The 19,790-nt window shown below is 38.3% G+C and overlaps 1 protein-coding gene across 2 annotated transcripts in view; it reads right to left on the bottom strand.

Moving 5' to 3' along the window:
- The window catches only part of WDR19 (WD repeat domain 19), a 47,139-nt gene that overhangs the window by 2,160 nt on the left and 25,189 nt on the right, over nucleotides 1-19,790 (bottom strand). For both annotated transcript variants that reach the window (XM_055797218.1, XM_055797217.1), the window contains exons 24-36: nucleotides 18,640-18,723; nucleotides 17,407-17,553; nucleotides 16,861-16,985; nucleotides 15,364-15,476; nucleotides 14,416-14,484; nucleotides 14,050-14,127; nucleotides 8,696-8,792; nucleotides 6,445-6,569; nucleotides 5,714-5,795; nucleotides 4,989-5,139; nucleotides 2,707-2,830; nucleotides 940-1,016; nucleotides 89-209 (exon numbers count right to left, since the gene is read on the bottom strand). In XM_055797218.1, the coding sequence (XP_055653193.1) occupies nucleotides 95-209; nucleotides 940-1,016; nucleotides 2,707-2,830; nucleotides 4,989-5,139; nucleotides 5,714-5,795; nucleotides 6,445-6,569; nucleotides 8,696-8,792; nucleotides 14,050-14,127; nucleotides 14,416-14,484; nucleotides 15,364-15,476; nucleotides 16,861-16,985; nucleotides 17,407-17,553; nucleotides 18,640-18,723 (1,387 nt within the window). In that variant the 3' untranslated portion in view covers nucleotides 89-94. The remainder of the gene's footprint in view (nucleotides 1-88; nucleotides 210-939; nucleotides 1,017-2,706; nucleotides 2,831-4,988; nucleotides 5,140-5,713; nucleotides 5,796-6,444; nucleotides 6,570-8,695; nucleotides 8,793-14,049; nucleotides 14,128-14,415; nucleotides 14,485-15,363; nucleotides 15,477-16,860; nucleotides 16,986-17,406; nucleotides 17,554-18,639; nucleotides 18,724-19,790) is intronic.

Here is a 19,790-nt window from a genome sequence, read left to right on the forward strand (position 1 = left end):
AATGCCGCGTTTCCCTGGCTGGGAAAAACTCCTTAGACGTCCTAGAATGAGCCCTGTTAAGTAAAATAATACAGGTTCTAGCACATACCTGAGCTTATTGGTCCCCGTCTTCTGGTTTGAGGTACTGCGTGCAGTCGTTTATTTTCTTAAGATGAACAATGTCAATCCTTTCAGAACACATCGGGCATATGTTTTCAGTCTGTAACATGCTGTTTTAAAAAGAAGGGTGATGGGCAAATGATAAAAACATGTTAGAATTAAAAGGAGCAGCTGGCCCCGAGGCAGAAGGCGTACAGCAAAGTTCTGATCTGTTTCATGTAACAAATGCAGGCTCGAGCAATGGCCGCTTCAGTCCGGGCCGAGCAAAGGTTGGTTTGTTCATTTTTAAGATTTGAGAATTAACATCACAATGGGAAGGCTGATACTCTTTGCCATGAGGAAAATTTGGCAATTGAAACATACAGAGGAACTTGGGCTAAACATGAAGCTCCTGGAGCTTCACAGCTATCCAGTCCCGTTCTCGCACAGATGATTACTGGGGACAAGAGGTGATTGCTGCCTTAGCCTATACCTATTTTTCTGTTGTATTCTGTTTGTTTTGGTGACTGCTGCTGTGCCTCTGTTCGCCCTGCCCCCATATCAGGTGTCCTTCCTGGAAGGAGCTGAGAGCTTGCACAAGCTCCCCCTGTCCACCTTCAGGACAGTTCCTGTTGCTGAAGCCCTGCATCTCTGGCCGAATTCTTTATTGCGGTTTTCGTTCCACGCTGAAGCGATGTTCTGTGAGTAGGTTAGATGGAACTACCGAGTAAGTGGTGTTCCTCTTCCACCCCACCCCAGCTGTTACGTGTTTTTAATACCAAATGAAACAGTTTGCTGCTAAAATATGAACAAACATTGGAATTGTGCAACAGAAAAGGAAAAGAAAATACCCCAACTTACTTCTTGAATTCTGAATAGAGGGCAGGAAAGTCGCAGTGTGGGCAGACTGTCCAGTCATCTCGTACCATATGTCGACCCTGCACGCAAAAGCCGCAAGTAATTAAGGGGTTGTGTGCTGTCCCAGTGCGCTGGGCATTTTGTTTTGTACCTGTTGCTGTGAAAAAGTCTCAGCAACTGCTTTCTGAGGACTGAGCAATTAAAAACCCAAACCCATGGTCGTGTTAACTCTAGTCTGATTACTGTGTAAATTCTGTAACTAGGAAAGGAGCTCTCGGTGAGATGCAGTGTTTTCATTGTAATTCACATTGCTCTTTTTAAAAAAGAAACCTAAGACTGCATTGAATTACAATTTTAAAAATTCTTTTAGTTTGGTGATTCTAAAATGTTACCTGTAGTGCTGTGTCTAGACATGTATGTACATCTACAGAGACTTGATGTTGCATGTCACCTGAGTCCAGGAGGTTGCATTCAACACGGTCACATTTGTGAACGTAGCGGCTGCCTGGTACTTGCCTCTTTAAACAGAAATTATTTCCTCTCTTTTTGGTATGGTTCACTAAATTTGCTTTTAGAAGCAAGAATCCATGTGTACTTTTTCAATACCATAAAAACACACCAGCATGTTGAACTACATTTAGAGATGAGAGATTTATGCTCTTAATACAATATGCAACAGTAGACTGTTTTGACACTGACTCTCAAAGGTGGAAATGCTGCATTCCTAATGATGTTACAAATACTTGTGTTGTAAATGAACTATAACCAAGATAGAGCCTAAATAAATAACATGGAATATATATACAATTATGTACATTATGTTTGGCTCTTAAAGCTGTATTCAAAAGCCTTGCTTTTTTTCTTTAAGATATTACTTCTAAAATATATTGGTAATCTTACTCTGCTAAACCAATAGAGTAAAAAAATAGATTAATTGCTATTAATATTTTTTGTAAGACTTAATTCTTTAGTTTAATAAAGAATGTTAATTCCAACATTTGATTCTTGCTCAAGTAAATTTTGTTTTTTCTGTAATTCCAGTATAACTAATCACTTGAACATGGTAAAAACAGAGTCTGTTAGTTATACAGTAGCTAACCTCAGTATAAAGATTTTGTACTCATGCTGGTAACAGTAGGATGCATGGCTTTTCCACTAGGAAACGTACCCCATCCATACCTGTTCAGTACACTCTAAATCATCCTGAAACAAATGGTAGAACTTCTCTCTCCTTTCTGTGAGGATCAGTAATGTAAGAAATGCTGAGGTTACTAAACCTTGGAAGGGCCTTAAGTGGTTTGTTGTTGGGTGTTTTTGTTTGAAGTCTTGGCAGCCTGGAGTTCAGGGGTTGAGAGCTGTGCCCTCCCACGGCTCTTGTACACGGAAGAAGAGAGGAGGGCTGCCATCTCTTGCCACCGTTGCTCTGAGCACTGCAGCACCTACACAAAGGGCTGAGCTGGGAAGCACAGTCCTGTCTGTCCTCCAAAGGGCACCGGGTGTGCTGCAGTTGAAGGGAGTCCCGGTACACCACCTGCCTTCTCAGGAAGCCAAAGTCTTTCAGAACCACTTCGTGATTCTACTGTCACCCTCAAGTGCCTGCAACTTGTAGGTGGCAACTAAGGACACTCTGTCATAGTGCAGCTTGGGGAAAAAAAACCAACCAAACAAACCCACAAAAACATCTAGCTTGAAACTCCTAGCAAACCAAAGATGTTCAGACAAACTTCTTTTTAGGAGAGAAAAGCTTTGGAAAACATGGCAGACACTTACAGTTGCAATACAGTATGGGAGATTGTTTTTACAGCCAGGACACAAAAGTTCGCACTCTGGGAGCTGGAATGCACAGTACGGACAGGCTGTTGTTGGCTCTTCTGTCTCTGTGGTGTCTGGACGCCTAGGAGTAAGATACAAATGTGAATAAAAACCTCAAGTGCTTTGAACTTGAACGAAGATGTTTTCCAATGCCTTTGATGCTTACTTGCATAGCTTCCAGTTTCTATTTTGTATTCTACCAGATAATTAATTCTAACTACCACTCAAGCTTCATCACAATTCTGTAAACTCAGGAACAGGTCATTTTCTATCTAATTTGAAACAATATAACCTTTTTAAAGCTGTAACAGGTAACACTACTTAGAAAGATTTCAAAACTCATAGTCTATACGTATAAAATATCAAGCTATGGTTTTTCTATTTCAGTGTTTTTCTGTGCAGGAGTGGCCACAAACAGTTGAAGTAACAAGAAGTAAAACTAGCATCTGGGGAGGGCCAATGCAGCTTGTACCGCTGCCTTTCACAGGTTGGTTTTTGCCCAAGTGTCTGTTGGTCCTGATCCAGACATCACAGCACCTGGCGTGAGGGGGTGGGGGGAGACCTTTTTCTAGATTTCTTCTGCAAGCTTTCATGCTTAATCTTCTATGGAACACTTTGAGATCAAGAGTTTGGATCCACTTTTAGTGTATTTTCCAATGAAGAGGATATATCCTTTCTAATGTTTGGCCTAGTAACCTTGGAGTTACTGTCTGGAGGCAGACAGATGGTTTCCTTGGTTATCTTGATACTTTGTAGAAAGCTGAATTTCTCCTTTTATCAGCCCAGGCATGTTGCAGTGGCCCGTTCCTTTGTCTCCACTTAATGAAATCTGAGGTACGGGTAAACCTGACTGATAGATTAGGAGCAAGTCAACGTGGCTTTCAGCATTTGATACTGTATTTTAGAATCTTACTGGAATGTTGTAAGATTCCTAACAAACGGGTAACAGGGAAGAACTCTGCAAGCATTAAAAAAATGGTTAAGATGCTAAACAGAACAGAATAAACAGTTCTCATAGTACACATCTGTGGTAACCTGCTGCTCATAAAATACAAGGGAAAATAACGTGATGGCACAGCTTGTATATGTTATTCAGACTGATATAGGCCAGAGTCAGCTTCAAAGAATTCCAGAACAACTTTGTGCTAAGAAAATACAAGGGTGGAGGGAAGCCAAAGCAAGGCCTGTTGGAAAAGAATTTCCATGTGTAAGATGATGGACTCTGAACTGCTGCGGCGTAGGAGCAGGATCTTGCAATTATAATACATGCTATGAAAACATCAGCTTGCTTTAAAAACAGTCAAAGCAAAGGAGGTAGGGTGAAACACAGAGTCATTCTGCTACTATATAAATCCAGGGGTTGCCCACATCTTGAAGACAATATGTAGTTTTGGTCCTGCCTCTTCCAAAAAAGGCTTTAAAAGGGTTTTGGAGAAAGGCCATAACGATCAGCATCCATAAAAGATAAGCTACGTAAACTAAGACTTCAGGTCCTGAAAACATAATGACTGGTAAGAGGGAAAAATGTCAAAAAAAAAAAAGGTTTATAAAACTGTAAGTGGCACAGAAAAGGCTAGATCTCTCTCAAGAGGAAAGCTACAAGGGATCACATTGAACTAGCCAGGGGCCAGCCTTGACACAGTGGAACTTCTTGTCACAGGAGGTACCTGTCACTATAAATTGTACATAGCTTCAAGCAGAGAGACTTAATAAATACCCAGACTTCCCCTATGGGCTCAGCAAGTCCCGGACCCTCAAAATACTGGAGAAAACCAGAACTTCAGACAAGGAAGAAAATGTTAAGAATTCATCTGTTTTCCATCTGCCCTTACGGTTTTTTTTTTTATCTTGGCCATTTAGGCAGTAGCCTAAATCACAGAAGAGCACACCGCTGCAGCAGCGAACAGTTGCCACGTACATTCCTAACTGGAGAACAACTGAAGCTGTGTGGCTGCACTTGCGCCTGTATGGACAAGATGGAAAATGTTGCTGCTAGTTGGGAAGCATTTTACACTAACACTACATTTCAGGTTTGCTGCATGCAAGGGAACAGAAAAGCCTTTACTTTTCAGAGCAGGTGGGATGGTGGTGGTGGGGAAATGGCTCTCAGCCTTCCAACTCTGAGACAGTGAAATAAGACGAAGACAGGATGAAGCCCATAGGCTTTATGAGCAAAAATAGCATTATACATGAAGCCTTGATACTATGTACATTTGAAAGTACATGTTAACACTGCTTACCTGACCATCGCTTCAATTTTCTTTTTGTATTTAAGATCTATTTTATTACGATATTCGGGTCTCATCAGCATAGCAGCAAAACTGAAGGCCGAGTTCTTCAATCCTGCTCTATGACACTCTATTACAGTTGAAGTCAAAATTGGCACAATGTCTGTAAGAGAATGAAACAATGATGTGAAATATTTAGTCACCAATATTAACGTTAAAAAGCTTTGAGCTAATGTGGCTAAAAAGGTACTGATAAAAAATGACAGTATTTTTCTTCTTCCTCATGCTACAGAGTTGCACAACTTGTGCAATTCCTGTAACTGAATACAAGAAAATCATGGTTTCACCTCTCACCGCCTTGCGTTTCTGCACTGTATAAAAGTCCACATTTTCCATGTCCCCAAAAAGTACTTTCAAAAAAAATCAGTTAAGTTTTTTCTAATGAAGCTGCAGAACCAATCCATTCGTTACATACGATCCTTGAGACTTTGTGTGTGGCTCAGGCAGCTCAGTTCTGCAGTTACGGTGGGTCACAACAGATTAAACGGCTGGTGAGGAACCCGTCCTGGAGGCCAACTATCAGAGAGCCACCCTGGGGAGGGTGGCAGAGCGCACCGTGTGGTCACACGCGGTCACGTGCCCTGCAGGACCACAGGAGGAGAATGGACCTGCTAATGCAACGATTAACGAATCGTCCTGTAGAGCACAGCACGCTCTTCTGTGCTGTCGGCACTTACGTGATGGGAACTTGCTGATGTTGTTGGCTACACGTATAAGCATACGCGCTCCCTTCATGTGATCACCACGTCTCACGTGAGTCTGGAACACAACAAACATCTCCGAATAACGGCAGCCTTTAGAAAGTAACTGCGCAGCCTGCCTGCTCTTGGCGTTCATCCTTCCGGGAGCTGCACACCCACAGCTCTTTCACACAACCGAGCAGAGGTGCACGGTGTGCTGCAGAAAGGACCAGAGACTTTATAGGGGCTCTCTCCCAGCACGGTCTGTCTGGCCTTCGCCCCGCTATTTGCCCGCCCTTGCCTCGCTGCTGGCAGGGAGGCCAGAAGCTGGTGTAGGCTGGCGGGTGTCCTGACGGGCCACGGGTTAACTACAGGAAGTCATTGGAGGCCCCCTGCTTAATTTCATTTACAGAAAAGCAGTGATCTGCTTACGGCTAATAATAATAGTAATTGTACGAGTAGCATAACATTTGTAACTATGTATGCAAAAGAAATACAGGAAGCTACATGTAGGGTTTTAATTATTCAGTACTTTAAAAAAGAGTATGCTAATCAAAAAGGCAGACACAACCACAGGTTGTCTTCCTGAAGCTTGCTGTCAGCATGCACTTGGATTCTGTGATACAACCTATAGGACAATGTAATTTTCGTATACAGAGCACCCACATGTACAGTTCAATAAATCAGAAACCGCAACTTATGCCTAATTCAGTTTCTCAATTCTTTACCTTCACTAGAATATAGCTGTGTAGAATCATAAGGTTTGTAGCCATCTCAGAAGGAATTTTAATCTTCTGGGTCTTTAACTCTGAATACATACTGAAAAGAACATCGTGTGCATTTCGGTAGTTTCCTACAAAAACCAACCATGAACAGTAAATTTAACTTTTCATAACAATTTCTCTACTAACGACACCTATGAAGCTGAACAGGAAGTTATGTTGAGTCTTAGAGCAAAAGAACTTTGCTTCTTTGGAAAGTAACAAGCAGTTCTTTGTCACAGTATCCTAAACGGTATCAGCCACGGAGCTAAATCAGAAAAAAAATTACACTTGGAGAAGTCATCTAAACAGTATCAGAATATGTATGTGGATGACAATTTCATATTGATACTAAACTTTAAAAAGGAAAGATGCTGTATCCTACATTGCTTCCACAATAAAGGGGAGAAAAGGTATTTTTAAACCATCAAGAGACGTTACTTCTCTTTTTTCTTCAATGTCAGCTATTGAAAAGCTGTTGTTTAAATGTTAATTTAACATACTTTTACTTCATCATTTGCTTTGGCAACTCCTTGCCTCTGCAACCAAACAAACCCAAAACCTGTCAGAGAGAGAATTAAAATTTGAATGTTAATTCACTAGGTTAAACTGCTTCAAGGTCACTATCATCAAGGATTGTCCAGAAACCACAGGATTTCATTAAATTATCAGCGTAGCTGAAAACAACGAGTACAGTTAGTCTACCCTTGGCTAGTTCTTTGTTCTTGCTTTGTTTTGCTTGGGTTTGGTTTGGTTGGGTTTTTTTCATTATTGGAGCGTAAAGAAGTGATACTCTGCAGTTGGAGGCATTTAAGGGAAATTTCAGAGTCAGTTATTTCAGGAAACTTTTTTCCTCCCTCTTTATCAGCAAACATTTTTCCTCTGTAGAGCAATTTTTTACAAGCTGTTATACACTACAATTGAATCAACCTGTGGAATTAGTGTGAGGCAGCTAAATACCACTCCAGGATTAGTTGCTGGAAAACAACATGAATTTTTCATGCTGTATTACTGACTCTCAGTATAATACAATCAGTACATATTACATATGTAATAATGATTACATAAAAACAACTTAAAAGGAAAATTGCGCCTAAAACGGCATACCCAAAGGAAAATACTAAACAGTATGAATTGTTATTTTTTAAATGGATTTTTAAGGAAAGAACAAGCTATATTGGTATAAACTTCAGAATCAAACTCACTGAAATCTGAAGAAGAGTACAATCTAAAACTCTGCCTCTGCAGAGGAAAGAGTTACTGCAAGATTGGTGATTTTAATGCAAAAAATACTGTGCTTATTATCAGACTGCTGCAGAACATACCTGTACTATTCAGGAATATGAAATGCATTATGGGATACTGCATTTCAGATAAAGCTTTCACATTTGGAGAAGCTAGTAAATATTTAAACCCTCGAGCCTTTACATTTCCTGCTTACATAATAATAAGCACATCACATAATGCGTTTGTGCTTCTGTAAAAAAAGCGCTGCGATGAATTGGGAAATCATGCTGGCCAAGGGTTTCAGAGATTTTCTGCTCCTTAGCCCAATGCTAAGGAACAGCCCATAAATGTTGATTTGCCTGGGCTGCTCCCGAGTCTGCTGTTTTTCCTTTATCGACGTTTTTCTTAACTTACTTGAAATGACAAGCAAGCAGTGCCATGGCAGGGCTGCTGCCATGGCTACAGAAAAGAGCAAATAACGGAGGCAATAGCTGTTTTCCTTCTGGCCCTGTCTCTTCTTTCTGTTTCTAACTTCAGCTACTTCTAACAAGGGAAAACAAGGCTTAAGCAAGCAGGTGTCTGATCCTTCAATAGAAATCATCTCCTGTACACACCTCCCGCTGAAAAAAAATCATGTGCAAAGACTAAAGGATCAGTACCCAATTAGGAAACCGCATGTAGGAACTGAAATCCTAAGATCTGCGATACACAGAAAAGTAAATTCGGAGGCAATCTTAATCACTATGTTTACTTGAATGTAATAAGGAATGCAGATATTTTCCACAATTTTCTTTTTTCCCAATAGTTAATATACAGGTATGAGTCCCAACCTTTTCACAAAGTCTACTTCTAACTCAAAAGTAAACTTGAATACAATTAAAAGCATTGACAGATGTCTTTTCTAAGTACAATCCTGTATAAGTAACGGTGCCCTAAGTACTGCAAGGATGTAGCGTCAGAGATGCTGTCACATCAGAGAAAACAAACTTACCCGAACACTGCTCCTCCCTGGCTATTATTATAGCCGTTCTGGCAGCTTCTCTGTATTGCTTCAGTGCCATGTATAAGCGGAATAGGTACTTGGCATCCTTAATTAAATCACACAAAAGCAATTAATACTAACTGAAGACATACTGCTGTATTCCCTTTCTTTACTTGCTCATCCCACCACCACCTTCTTCAAACGAAAGCAGACAAGCTGGCCTGTTTTCTGAAGAGCTCTGTATCCACGCGCTTTAGCTACGCGACACTCACCCGGGTTTGGCCGTTAGCACAGCCACACACCCCCGCGTGAGGGTGCTGCCTGAGCTGCGGCAGTTGCTGGCCAAGCCCTGGCAGTGCAGATGCAGAAAGCTGCAGACCATTAGATACACAGAGAGTTGTACAGGTGGAAACCCAACAACTTCAGACATGTAGGCATTTATGATGTCAGAAAAAACCCAAAGGATTCGTTCTAGACATCAGAATCTTGCTAGAAATGTTTATATTATGTTAACGGATCTAGATGCAAACATTTTTTAGTATGGACGAGGATGACAAAATCTGGCCGTTAAAACGTGTATTATTCTGGGACCAGACGGCAGACATCCAAGATGGCTAAAAACCTGAAAATAAAGCGGGCAAGTAGATAACAAAATGCCTAACATTTATGATTTGCAATACTATGTGCTTCTGACATACCTACATGACTCAAGAATGGCAAATGAGCAAAGAGTTCACCCATGAACTGGCAAACCAACCGCAGGAGAATTCATGAAGTAATTTAAAAACAACTTTAAAAAAAAAAAAAGATGGCAGTATTGAAGAAAGCAAATGAGTTCAATTTTTGTAAAGTGTATTCAAATTTCTAGCAGACTGGTAAAAAAAGAAAAAGAAATCAAGAGAGAAGAGAACTGGTCTTTCATAAGGATTCTGAGAAAATCCTCAAAAGAGGTCAGTCCTAAAAATACAACTACAATACAAAATAAAATTACCTTGCTTATGATGAAAAGAAACTATTAAGTGAAAAAAACCAACTGGGCTAGTGTCACTATTTTGTATCTTTAGCAGTGATTTCTAAAATGGGATCAATAAATAGTAAAGCCTGTACGTGATAATCTTTTAACCAGTAAGTCAAGATTAAATTAAGCTGAAATATTGTATATAATGGTTCCAACTTAAATATACAAATCAGGAAGAAAAAAAAAAAAAAAAGACACCGGTAGCTTTATGGAGAGTTTAACAACAAAACCAAACAAACAAATCCTGCAGTATTAGTAGTAAACCCAAACATTTTCAATGTGTATTCTATGTTAAAATAGTATTAAAATGTCTTCTAAAAGAATTATATTAATCAATGTTGTGCTGTTCTCTGGAATACTGTGTGGGCTTTGTATGTCAAACACATAGCAAAAAAGGCAGAAATTCAAAGGAACAGATATGTGAAAGATAAAGACATTTTCTTATAAAGAAGGTGACTACAAAGACTAACTCCCTACTTGAGAGGCCAGATAAAAAAAGGAAGAAAAATCACAGAAATAAAAGCAAGAGGAAGTGGCATACAGAAATAAAAAAGGCAAGTCAAATTCTTTTTAATGCACAATATCAGGAAAAACGTTAAGTGACCCAAAGTACTTACTTTTCAACTAATGATGGAGCAGAATTTTAAGTAACACATGATTGAAAGGTCGAACATCATCAGAACCATAATTTAAGAATAATGAAACAGTTATCTAGATAATAAAGTAACCACAACTACCTGTATTAGTGGCTATTTATTCACTGTAAACTGCCTTAAAAAGCAAAGTTGCTATTCCTTGAGTCAGGTAAACCAAAAAATATTACAAATGGTAATGCATAATGCAGCAAATGGCTGCAGCAGGAGGAGGAATCTGTCCCAGCACGGATCAGCGTGGTCTTATATGGTATTTGCCATGTCCCTAATTATATTTTACTTAAATAATACATTTAAATTACTTACATGGCAGCCATATGTAGAAAAAAATTATAAAAGTCGAAGGTGTTTAAGAAAAATAGTCTCATGTTCACTTGAATATTCTTAAAGTCAGCCATTTTAAAAGCAAAAAGTGCAGGAAGGAATTTTCAATTGACAACACGTTTCCTAAGGTCTTTGGAAAAATTTATTATTGCGATCTAACTGAACCTAATACTAGATAGCCATGATTTTAATTTAGTTTTGTTTTTTAAAATGCATGCACTTAGTAAATATGCACACAGAAAACAGCAGAACCTTGCTAGTTAACACTCCCTGAGAAACTACAAAACAACACACGACAAATTAAGAATCTTCTAGTGTTGAAGTTAACAAATACAATAGTTGACATAGTAACACATTTAAGAAATAGTTCATAATTAGTCAGACAATAAATTTTGGTAAGCATAATAATTTTGATAATATGGTACTTCATTAAAATGCCACAAAATTGTTGGCCCCGAAAGGTTTCAAGCAATCAGGCTGCTGTGAGTAATGATCTGGTCTGAAGATCAATGCTTGAAAGGATTAGCAAGTTTCTGCTGCATGGCTACTTTAAATTCACTCTTACTTTCAGCTTTACAAAAATACCACCACAAAAAAGCTGCTATTATCTATAAACAACCCCATTGGCTTCATAATTTTAAAACCACTGTCTCCATAGCATAATAAAGATTAATTGTTTCTTAAATAGATTTTAAAAACATACATGTATGATTTGATAAAAAATTTTGTTACTCACTGAGAGAGACTATGGCAGATTGGATTAAAGCATTCAGAAGAAGAGAGAGCTTTTAAACAAGGAAAAGCAAGCTCTACATCGACATTCAAAACAATGTTAAATATGGCAGTTATGGCATTCACAAAATTCCCAAGCATTTCTCACAATCTTTAGAACCTCTTCACTACGGAGATTGTACTGTAGCTCACTTCCCTTATCCAGTCCTACGCATTTCTTTCAACCAGATGGCTAGGCTGCTACTCTCAGAAAAAAAAAGACTGCATGCTACAGTTTCTGTCTTACCCAGCTTTCAGCATAAATATGAAAATACTTTGGCTTACACTGATGCTGCACAGATTTTTCATCCAATGCCTCCAACAGCTTCATTCTCTTCTGGTCTCTTGCAGTTGAATTTCATTTGTTTCACTATGTTTTGCTTCTTTCATAATTTTATTAATGCTCACATTTCAAATTACAGGTAAATAATAAGAAGTAAATAATAAAGAGACAGAGGGTTTGGGAGTTTTGTTTTGATTTTATAAAAGCAAAGTTGGCTGGGCCATCGACTGTCCAGTGTCCCTAGAAGTCTAAAATATCAAACCCTTAATCTCCAGGCACCATACCAAGAGGAAAGAGCCAGAATCTCTAATCTCCCAACAGAATCATAAACCACAGCTGTAGTATTAGGTAGAGGTGAAATAAAGTTACTGCACCAAGACCATGTCACCTCCATCATTACCAAACCTTACACCCCTTAGTAAGGCAAAACTGACTTTTCCATACGTATCATTTTGCACCTGACTATTCACTGTGAGATTGTATGAGACCTTAAATTCCTTGACTAAGAATTAATTGCAGATTGCAACGTCTGCACCCAAGGTCTGGCTTTCACAGTAGAAAACCATGGGTGCAGCGCCACTTAGGTCACATTCAAGCTCTGCTGTAGCAGGCAAGTTTTAACTTGAAGTGGCTCAGCCTCTCAGTTCCATGAACTGAAGCTGAAATATGATTGAATGTACCATAAGCTCTACAGACATCGAAGCCAAAAATGGTCCGTGAAGTCTGTTTTTCTACAGCTTGAGCTCAGACAAACCAGACAGGCCCCCAGCAGTCACTCTGCAAAAGAGCTGTTTGTCATCTTAAGCTTAAATGCTGCTGTTCTGATGTCTAACATCATATTTACAGTGGACATTTTTAACCTGTCCTGAAAAAAAAAAAAAAAATCATTATTAACAGAATATGGTCAAAATCTACTTCTTGTACGGTGTATATCTAACACAGATCCAATCTATGTTCTGCTTAGTTTGTGAATGATCCTCTTCTATTACCAAACCTACGGCACTGGCAACCAATGCACAACAATCTGTCAGCAAGTATCTTCCAACTCCCACATCCATATATACAAGACAGAAAAAGACGAAGTAAGTCTACCAGTCTGCCAAAAGCCTTTATGGCACCCAGTGAACAGTTTGCTTTTAACAAAGGATCAGGAAACCTGGAAGAAAGGGTAACAGTCTTTTCCAAATTTTATGAATTGGTCACGTGACATTAAAAGAAGCCTCATGGCACAGAGCACAAAGCACCTCCTGAAGAGTATAAAAGAAAAAAATTAATGGTTCTAAGGATCCAAAGAAGATTTTTCTATGATAATGATGAGTAAAACCAAAACAATCTGTGTCCACAGTATTTTGTTCTCCTATTGTTAATCAAACTTCCATGTTAGGAAGGTCTGTCACCAAAAATCTTCAAATGTGCCTCCTATTTAAAAAAAATTTCTAACATAAATAAAATCTGTAATTTTATTCTCTAACACAGAACAAACTCTGGTGTTTTAGTTGACAGAACTACAGCCTAAACCCACAGCTTAAATTCACTCTGACTAACCAGTTCAAACTTTAAAACAAATACTTCTACATAATAAGAAATCTAAAAAGAAAGACGATTTTTTAAAAATAAGGTTTAACCGTCATAAGGACATCCACATGAAGCTGTTCGATTCTTAAGTGCTCTCAGTGGCAAATTTTTGAGTTGTTTTGGGTGGGCTAAGCTTATTTTGAAAACATGGTCTTTAAAAACTTCAGAAACCAACAGGGAGCTGGCAATTTTGAGAATCTGTCTACAGCTTTTTATGTCTTGTGTTGATCTGTCAATACAGGAACTAATGTAGCCTGATCACCTTGGGGGTTTTGTCCTTCACCTCCTATTTACTACCTCACTTTCTTCCACTGGAACAGTCAGACCAACTCCCCACGCTGCAAGAAGAGAACAGCACTGCAGCTAGTCTCGAGTAACACACATGCTGACCGTCCATCTGGGAAAGGCAACAGCCAACTGGCTAGCTGGCATGAACAAACAGCTAAGTTTTGCCTCTTCCCCTCAGTATGAGCGTTAATTTGAATCTCCTCTGTCCAGCTACTTTCTTTCATAAAGCTTGGAGAAAGATGATTATATCCAAGATAGTTACTTCTTTTCTTACCTTTCTGAAACTGAAGTTACTGGGAGAGTGACTCACAGAGTGATCACCTAAGTCTTGCTCCTTAATGAAATCAAGCTAGAACACAGTCTGTGTCTACCGAAATTTTAGGACGTAATAAGCTCAGAAGACCTCGCAGCACAGCAACGTGACACAATAGCAGTGATAAAAACACAGTACCTTGGGCATGCCATCACTCTCTCCCATAAGGTAGTCTATCAGCTGATTTGTTAGGGCTTCATCTTTTGCCCGTCCCACCTATTAAATAAAGACAGAAGAAATTATGATATGAAAAAGAAAGGAGGAATACTAATACGGAGGCTTTCCATAAAAATGCTGAAACTAGACAGATTTGAACCATGCTTTTTTTAGTTCTGTGTGTTCAAACCAGATTCATTGCTTTGACATGCGGTAGCTCGTATTTAAAGTTTTCCTTCTATTTGCAATCTGTCCGAACACACTCACTGACGCTATGAAAATGTTATCATACCGAAGGTAAACTTCTTGAGAAGACAAATTTTTTTTTGTTTTATCAAAGTTGCTTACTGTTTCAATTGCCATTTCTATAGCCAAGTTATCTTCTGTGTTTGGACTTTTCATAAAGTGCTTTAAGGCCTAAAACGATATAGAAGAAAAGTTAAAACTGAGACACATGAAATAACAGTTTCCTAATTTTTATCAAGTTATTTCCCTCTGCATTTTGACAGACAAGAGCCACACTGAATGCTTATCTTGACTGTATTTTACAGCCATAAGGACAACCACATACACTACAGAGGTAGCAGCTGCTTACAGATACTCCTTCAAGAAAGAAAAGTTGAGTCTGCCAAATTCCAGTGTACACCTTCACCTAACTGTGACAGGTGTTCACAGCAATATGGTGAGAAGAAATTAGTGATTAATGTGCCACTGGACACACACATCTGCCCCCTTACACCCCAGTTGAAGGAGTGGTCACCTACGATGGCTGTAATTTGTAAAACTCAATAATATTTTTTTGGTATGTGTTCAGTATACAGAAGTCAAACGTTTAATAAGCATCGGTTCACTCATTTGTAACTGATCAAAAAGTGTGCCAACTGACAAACTTCAATTAGCATACTTCTTTTTTTAAAAAAAGCTTTAAGTTAGAACATGCTACAATATTACAATAGTCAGCAACCAAGTCTTCATTGGTCAAGCTAATAAAAGATAAATAAATTCTACTTCTGTGTTCATGGCATTTAGAGATTCAGTGAGAACACTACATCGTTGATCCACCTGGAGCCTCTACTGCTATGAAATAGATATGTGCATGGCAGCGTGCAATTCACAGGATACAACGTGGATAATTGTAAATATAACTAGTTCGCCTACTCTTTTTACACTTTTAAAAAATATCAGTATGTCATTGGTTGAGGCAGCTACAGTCTACTACAAACTCCCCTGATTTTGAAGTACTGTATTTTGAATAGTTTCCATGAATGTTTAACTGTCAGTGTCTTAAGTACTGACCCGTCCATACTGACCACACAGCATGAAAAATTTTCCCGCCTGAAAATGTTTCTTTTCTCCTTCAAAGTACAGTGCAATGCTCTGATAATCTTCATTGCTAGTACTTTCAGAACCTGCAACAGATAGATAGCAATGATAGCAAAGTATTCTTATTAAGTAAGATAAAGGCCCTACTGAAGGAACATAATCCTGTTTTTTTTCTACTGACACTCAAAGAAACCCAAAGCCAGCTACAGTCAAATTATGTCTTACGCATTTTTTCCTATTGAATCAGACTAAATGTTAGACATCGGGCACTAATAATGCAGTGAAATAACCTGTTCCATAGGTTTTGCGCCATAATGGGATTTCTGCTTTTTTAACAGACATAATAAAATGACATAATTACAACCTACTAATGATTTTTTCCATTATGTCTTGGCAACAGTGAAACAGAGCAAGTGCTTATAAAATTATCACCTGAATTATTTTCACAGCTTAAGAATATGCGAGTATATCTGTATGGCACAGAACAAGACTATCAGGACCAATGTAACCACATGGCAGGCAGAGAATACTAATTAGTCTTCTAACCGAGACTCCGTTTTACTGCACACATCTGAAACAAAGACAGCCACTACTCCAAAGTTAGTTTTAAATCCTTTTTTCACCCACTTAAGATTACAATTTGAGACATTCTATTTTGGAGAGGTGAGAGGGAAGAAAGCATAAAGACCAAGAGAGCAACAGTGGCCACCTTGCCAAGCAGCTGCAACAGTACATCACCAAGCTAGCTGTTGTCAGGTTTTTATACCATTAATAACAAGAGTACATTTTTTAAAGGAAGAGATCAATCAAAAAAATGAGATATTTTGGTAGATACATATGTGGAAGTATTTCCACAAAGAATGGTGAAAAATATAAAATGTACTGTAAACTGACAAGCTGGCTACTGACTGACTTGATGGCCCGAGGTAGAAGCCAGCTTCCCAGTAAGGTCTCCTTTTTGTCTCTCACCGAGACAAGAGGAGGCTACAAAGGGCCTTAAAAAGGAAAAAAGGAAAGACAAGTGACACATACATGTAAGAAAATAGCTGGAACCGTGAAAAAAGAAAAATGGGATAAAAATCAAGAACTGTACCAGTAAAATTCTGAGTCATGCAAAAGCAGTAAGTACTACACATATCAAGGTCAAAGAAAGGGATTCCTCAACAAACACAAGAAAATAGTCTAGGCAAATGCTTTATCTCTGTGGATAAACAGAAGAAGCTCTAGGACAGGCAAGATTTGAAAACAACCTAGACTGAAGACCAATGGAGACACCTACGCTGAAAACCAAAGTGTAGCTTGTAGGCCTGCATGAGACACATATTGCCAGATCTGTCCATGGTGACTGGAGATGGAAAAGGCTGGGACACAAAACTTCACCCCCCTTGTTTTACGATTTCAGTTTGGTCTAAACCAATTAAAAGAACAGCAACACACACTGCACCCAAACTATTAACCTTGAATACTCACTGATGATATCAGCATAAATCTCCATCTTGTTGTGTTGTTGAGCTAATGTGAAAGCTTCATTATTGCACTTGGACATGACCAGGAACTGGATGGCAGAACCATAGTCACCCAGCTGCAGAAAGAATCTAATCAGAATGAACAAATTAATACCTTAGTAATAATCAGCATAATGAACACACCAAATATTTTAGGAATATAGTATATTTTGTGGCATACAAATGTGATATATTTCTAATTTCGTTTAAATGTTGATTATTTTAAATAGGTTACTAAACTTAACTTAGTATAAATAATAGGGCATGGCAACTTTTATTATTGTCTAAACTTATTACTTCAGGCTAATACAATTTTAATCAGAAAGAAAGAAAAAAACCCCACCAAAACCAAATCAGTACCTACTTCGCTGTCAAACCAGTAAACCGAGATACACGGTCACTGGCCAAGTACCAACAACCAGAGTCTCACACATTTAGCAAGCCTCACCAACCTCCCACAGGTATGGCCTCTTTCACCTGTTTTTTTAAACGTGCACAATATGATTGCTACCTGGCCACCATCTTTGCTCCATCAAGAGACTGTGTTTCTCTCACAATGTTAACGGCCTTTTCAGGATTATTAAGGTGATCCAAATATAGTCGAATTACACTGTCCCATTGTTTTGCATGTTCATAAGCTAGCACAGCTTCCTTGTACCTGCAAAATAATGGTTCCACATGAGTTTTTCTAACCTTTAAATAACTCTTTACAATACAGTGTGAAAGAAACATACAGTATTTTATTTCTGAGAGGTTACTGTGTGACACCTTCCTTTCAGTTTGCATATAATAGCATTGTTTTGCATCTGCTATATTTTTTTGTCACTATTTCATTTCCTCTTGGGAGAATGAAAGGCAGAGACGACACAAAAACATTTACTACAATACTACTTTTGACCTACTCTGCCTTTTGGTATATCTTAAAAGTGGTTCATCTGTTTCATCAGCAACCATCTTCTGTTTCATAAGTTCCATATGAAATCGCTTGGGAGTGAGAGAATAATAAAACCCAAACATACGATAACTAGTTGTGCAGTTTTAAAAATGAGACTTCTTTCTGCTCTGTAAACAAGACCAAGAAATTTCTCATTCTCACACTATGCAATTGACATGAACAGTATTTTCTAGTCTCATCAATGCAAACAATTAGCTTTGGTAAAGTATCATTATTCTGAAGCACATTTACTTATCAGCAAGGACCACCAGAAACTACATTCTGTGATTAAATACAACCTACTTTGGGCTTTCACTTCAGCCAATAATGTCACGTTATTCAATATTTTGCAAGCGCAACCATTAAGATGTAACATTAATTTGGTTCTAGAATGAAAAAATCTTCTGTCATGATTACTCCCCCTTTGAATGACCTTCAAAAATCACAGCTAAGGAGTCTTTAAAAACAAACTGAACTTCAGTACTCTGCTAAATGTAATACTGCACTGGGTGCAACAGCGTAAAACCTTTCATGATTTTTGTTAGAAAGAGATTAATACTTAGACAGAAAAACAATCAATTTAGAAAAACAATCAATTTAGAAACACATCTTTGATACTAGTAGGTCCATATTTATGTTAAGATCTTTACACAACACCCTAAGTTTACATATTTCAGAATCCATTTTCACAAGGCTATTCTATGCAAAATTTAAGGTCGGTCTTTTAGTTTTTTTTACAAAAAGAGTAATGTATAATAGTAACAATAACAACAATAATAATGTTTTATAAAAAAAGATAAGCCAACACACCTGCCATCTGCCTCTTTGGCCTTTGCATATTGTAGGTGAATCTTTGGAGATGAAACATGAGGAAGAAGCTCACCCACCTTTGCCCTAGAAAGACAAGATAATAGCTATTTTAAAAAGATAACTGGTTTCAAATTTTCTCCAGTAAAATAGACATATTTGTATCAACACTGATAAGGAGGCTAAATAAGAAGTAACTGAACATAATGTGTAAGCTTTGAAGGCACTTCAATATTTCCAAAAAGCTGTACTTTGTAGATGTAAGAACTGGAAATTATAGACTGCTTCATGAACAAAGAGGCTTAAAGGAGGACGTTATCTTTTCTTTTTAAAGTTTGAGATGTACAAGCATAAAAAGTGCCAGACCAACAATTTTTACCTGCGGTATTCTCTAATTAATCTGCAAAAGCAGCACAGTATTAAAACTGTAACCTGAAGGAATGTCCAGAAGAGTACAAAAGGCTACCAGTATAGGTGCAGTTGCGATTAGTCCCATGACTGTGTGCTTAAGGCCATAGGTTGTACAGAGGAACCCAGGCAATTAGAACCAGATGCTCTAAGCAAAAACATCCGTTACAGCAGAGTGTGGAAGATCACATAACTGTGTCAGTCCTTCCATAAATCTAGCTTCAGGAGTTGCACACAGACAAATCGTCTGTAAAAGCCAGCAATCAAAGCAGTGGGCCTTTCAAGACAAAGGATACGAGCGATTGCAAAGAGGCTGCCCTTAAATCTCACCCCTCTGCCTAAAAGACAGAGCAGTCCCCAAACTGAACCTCCTTCTGCTGGCATAAGCAAAGCTTGTACCTCCCGCTTCCCAAATCAAGGCTATTATTATATGCAAGCTACCCTACTTAATGAAGTGTTCTCTTGGTCCATTCTGATGCCACTGAAACGTCTATGACGGAATAAAATTTTCCTTAGTAAATGAACATAATATTCCAACTTAATTTTTAGAGCACTCATATGAAAAAGGAAAGGTCTTTTTGATCTCGGCTCCAATCCTTTCTTAATATCAGAAGTCCATAAAATGTACTTAGGCAAGAATTAAGCCCTTAAATCTCTCAGTAAATTGTACTTTCCCACTGGAAACTTGAAAATAATCAAATTCACTTAAAAACGTTTTAAAAATGTATTGACCATAATGGCAATGA

This window comes from Falco peregrinus, chromosome 2, assembly GCF_023634155.1.
Source record: "Falco peregrinus isolate bFalPer1 chromosome 2, bFalPer1.pri, whole genome shotgun sequence".
Classification (NCBI taxonomy): Eukaryota; Metazoa; Chordata; class Aves; order Falconiformes; family Falconidae; genus Falco; species Falco peregrinus.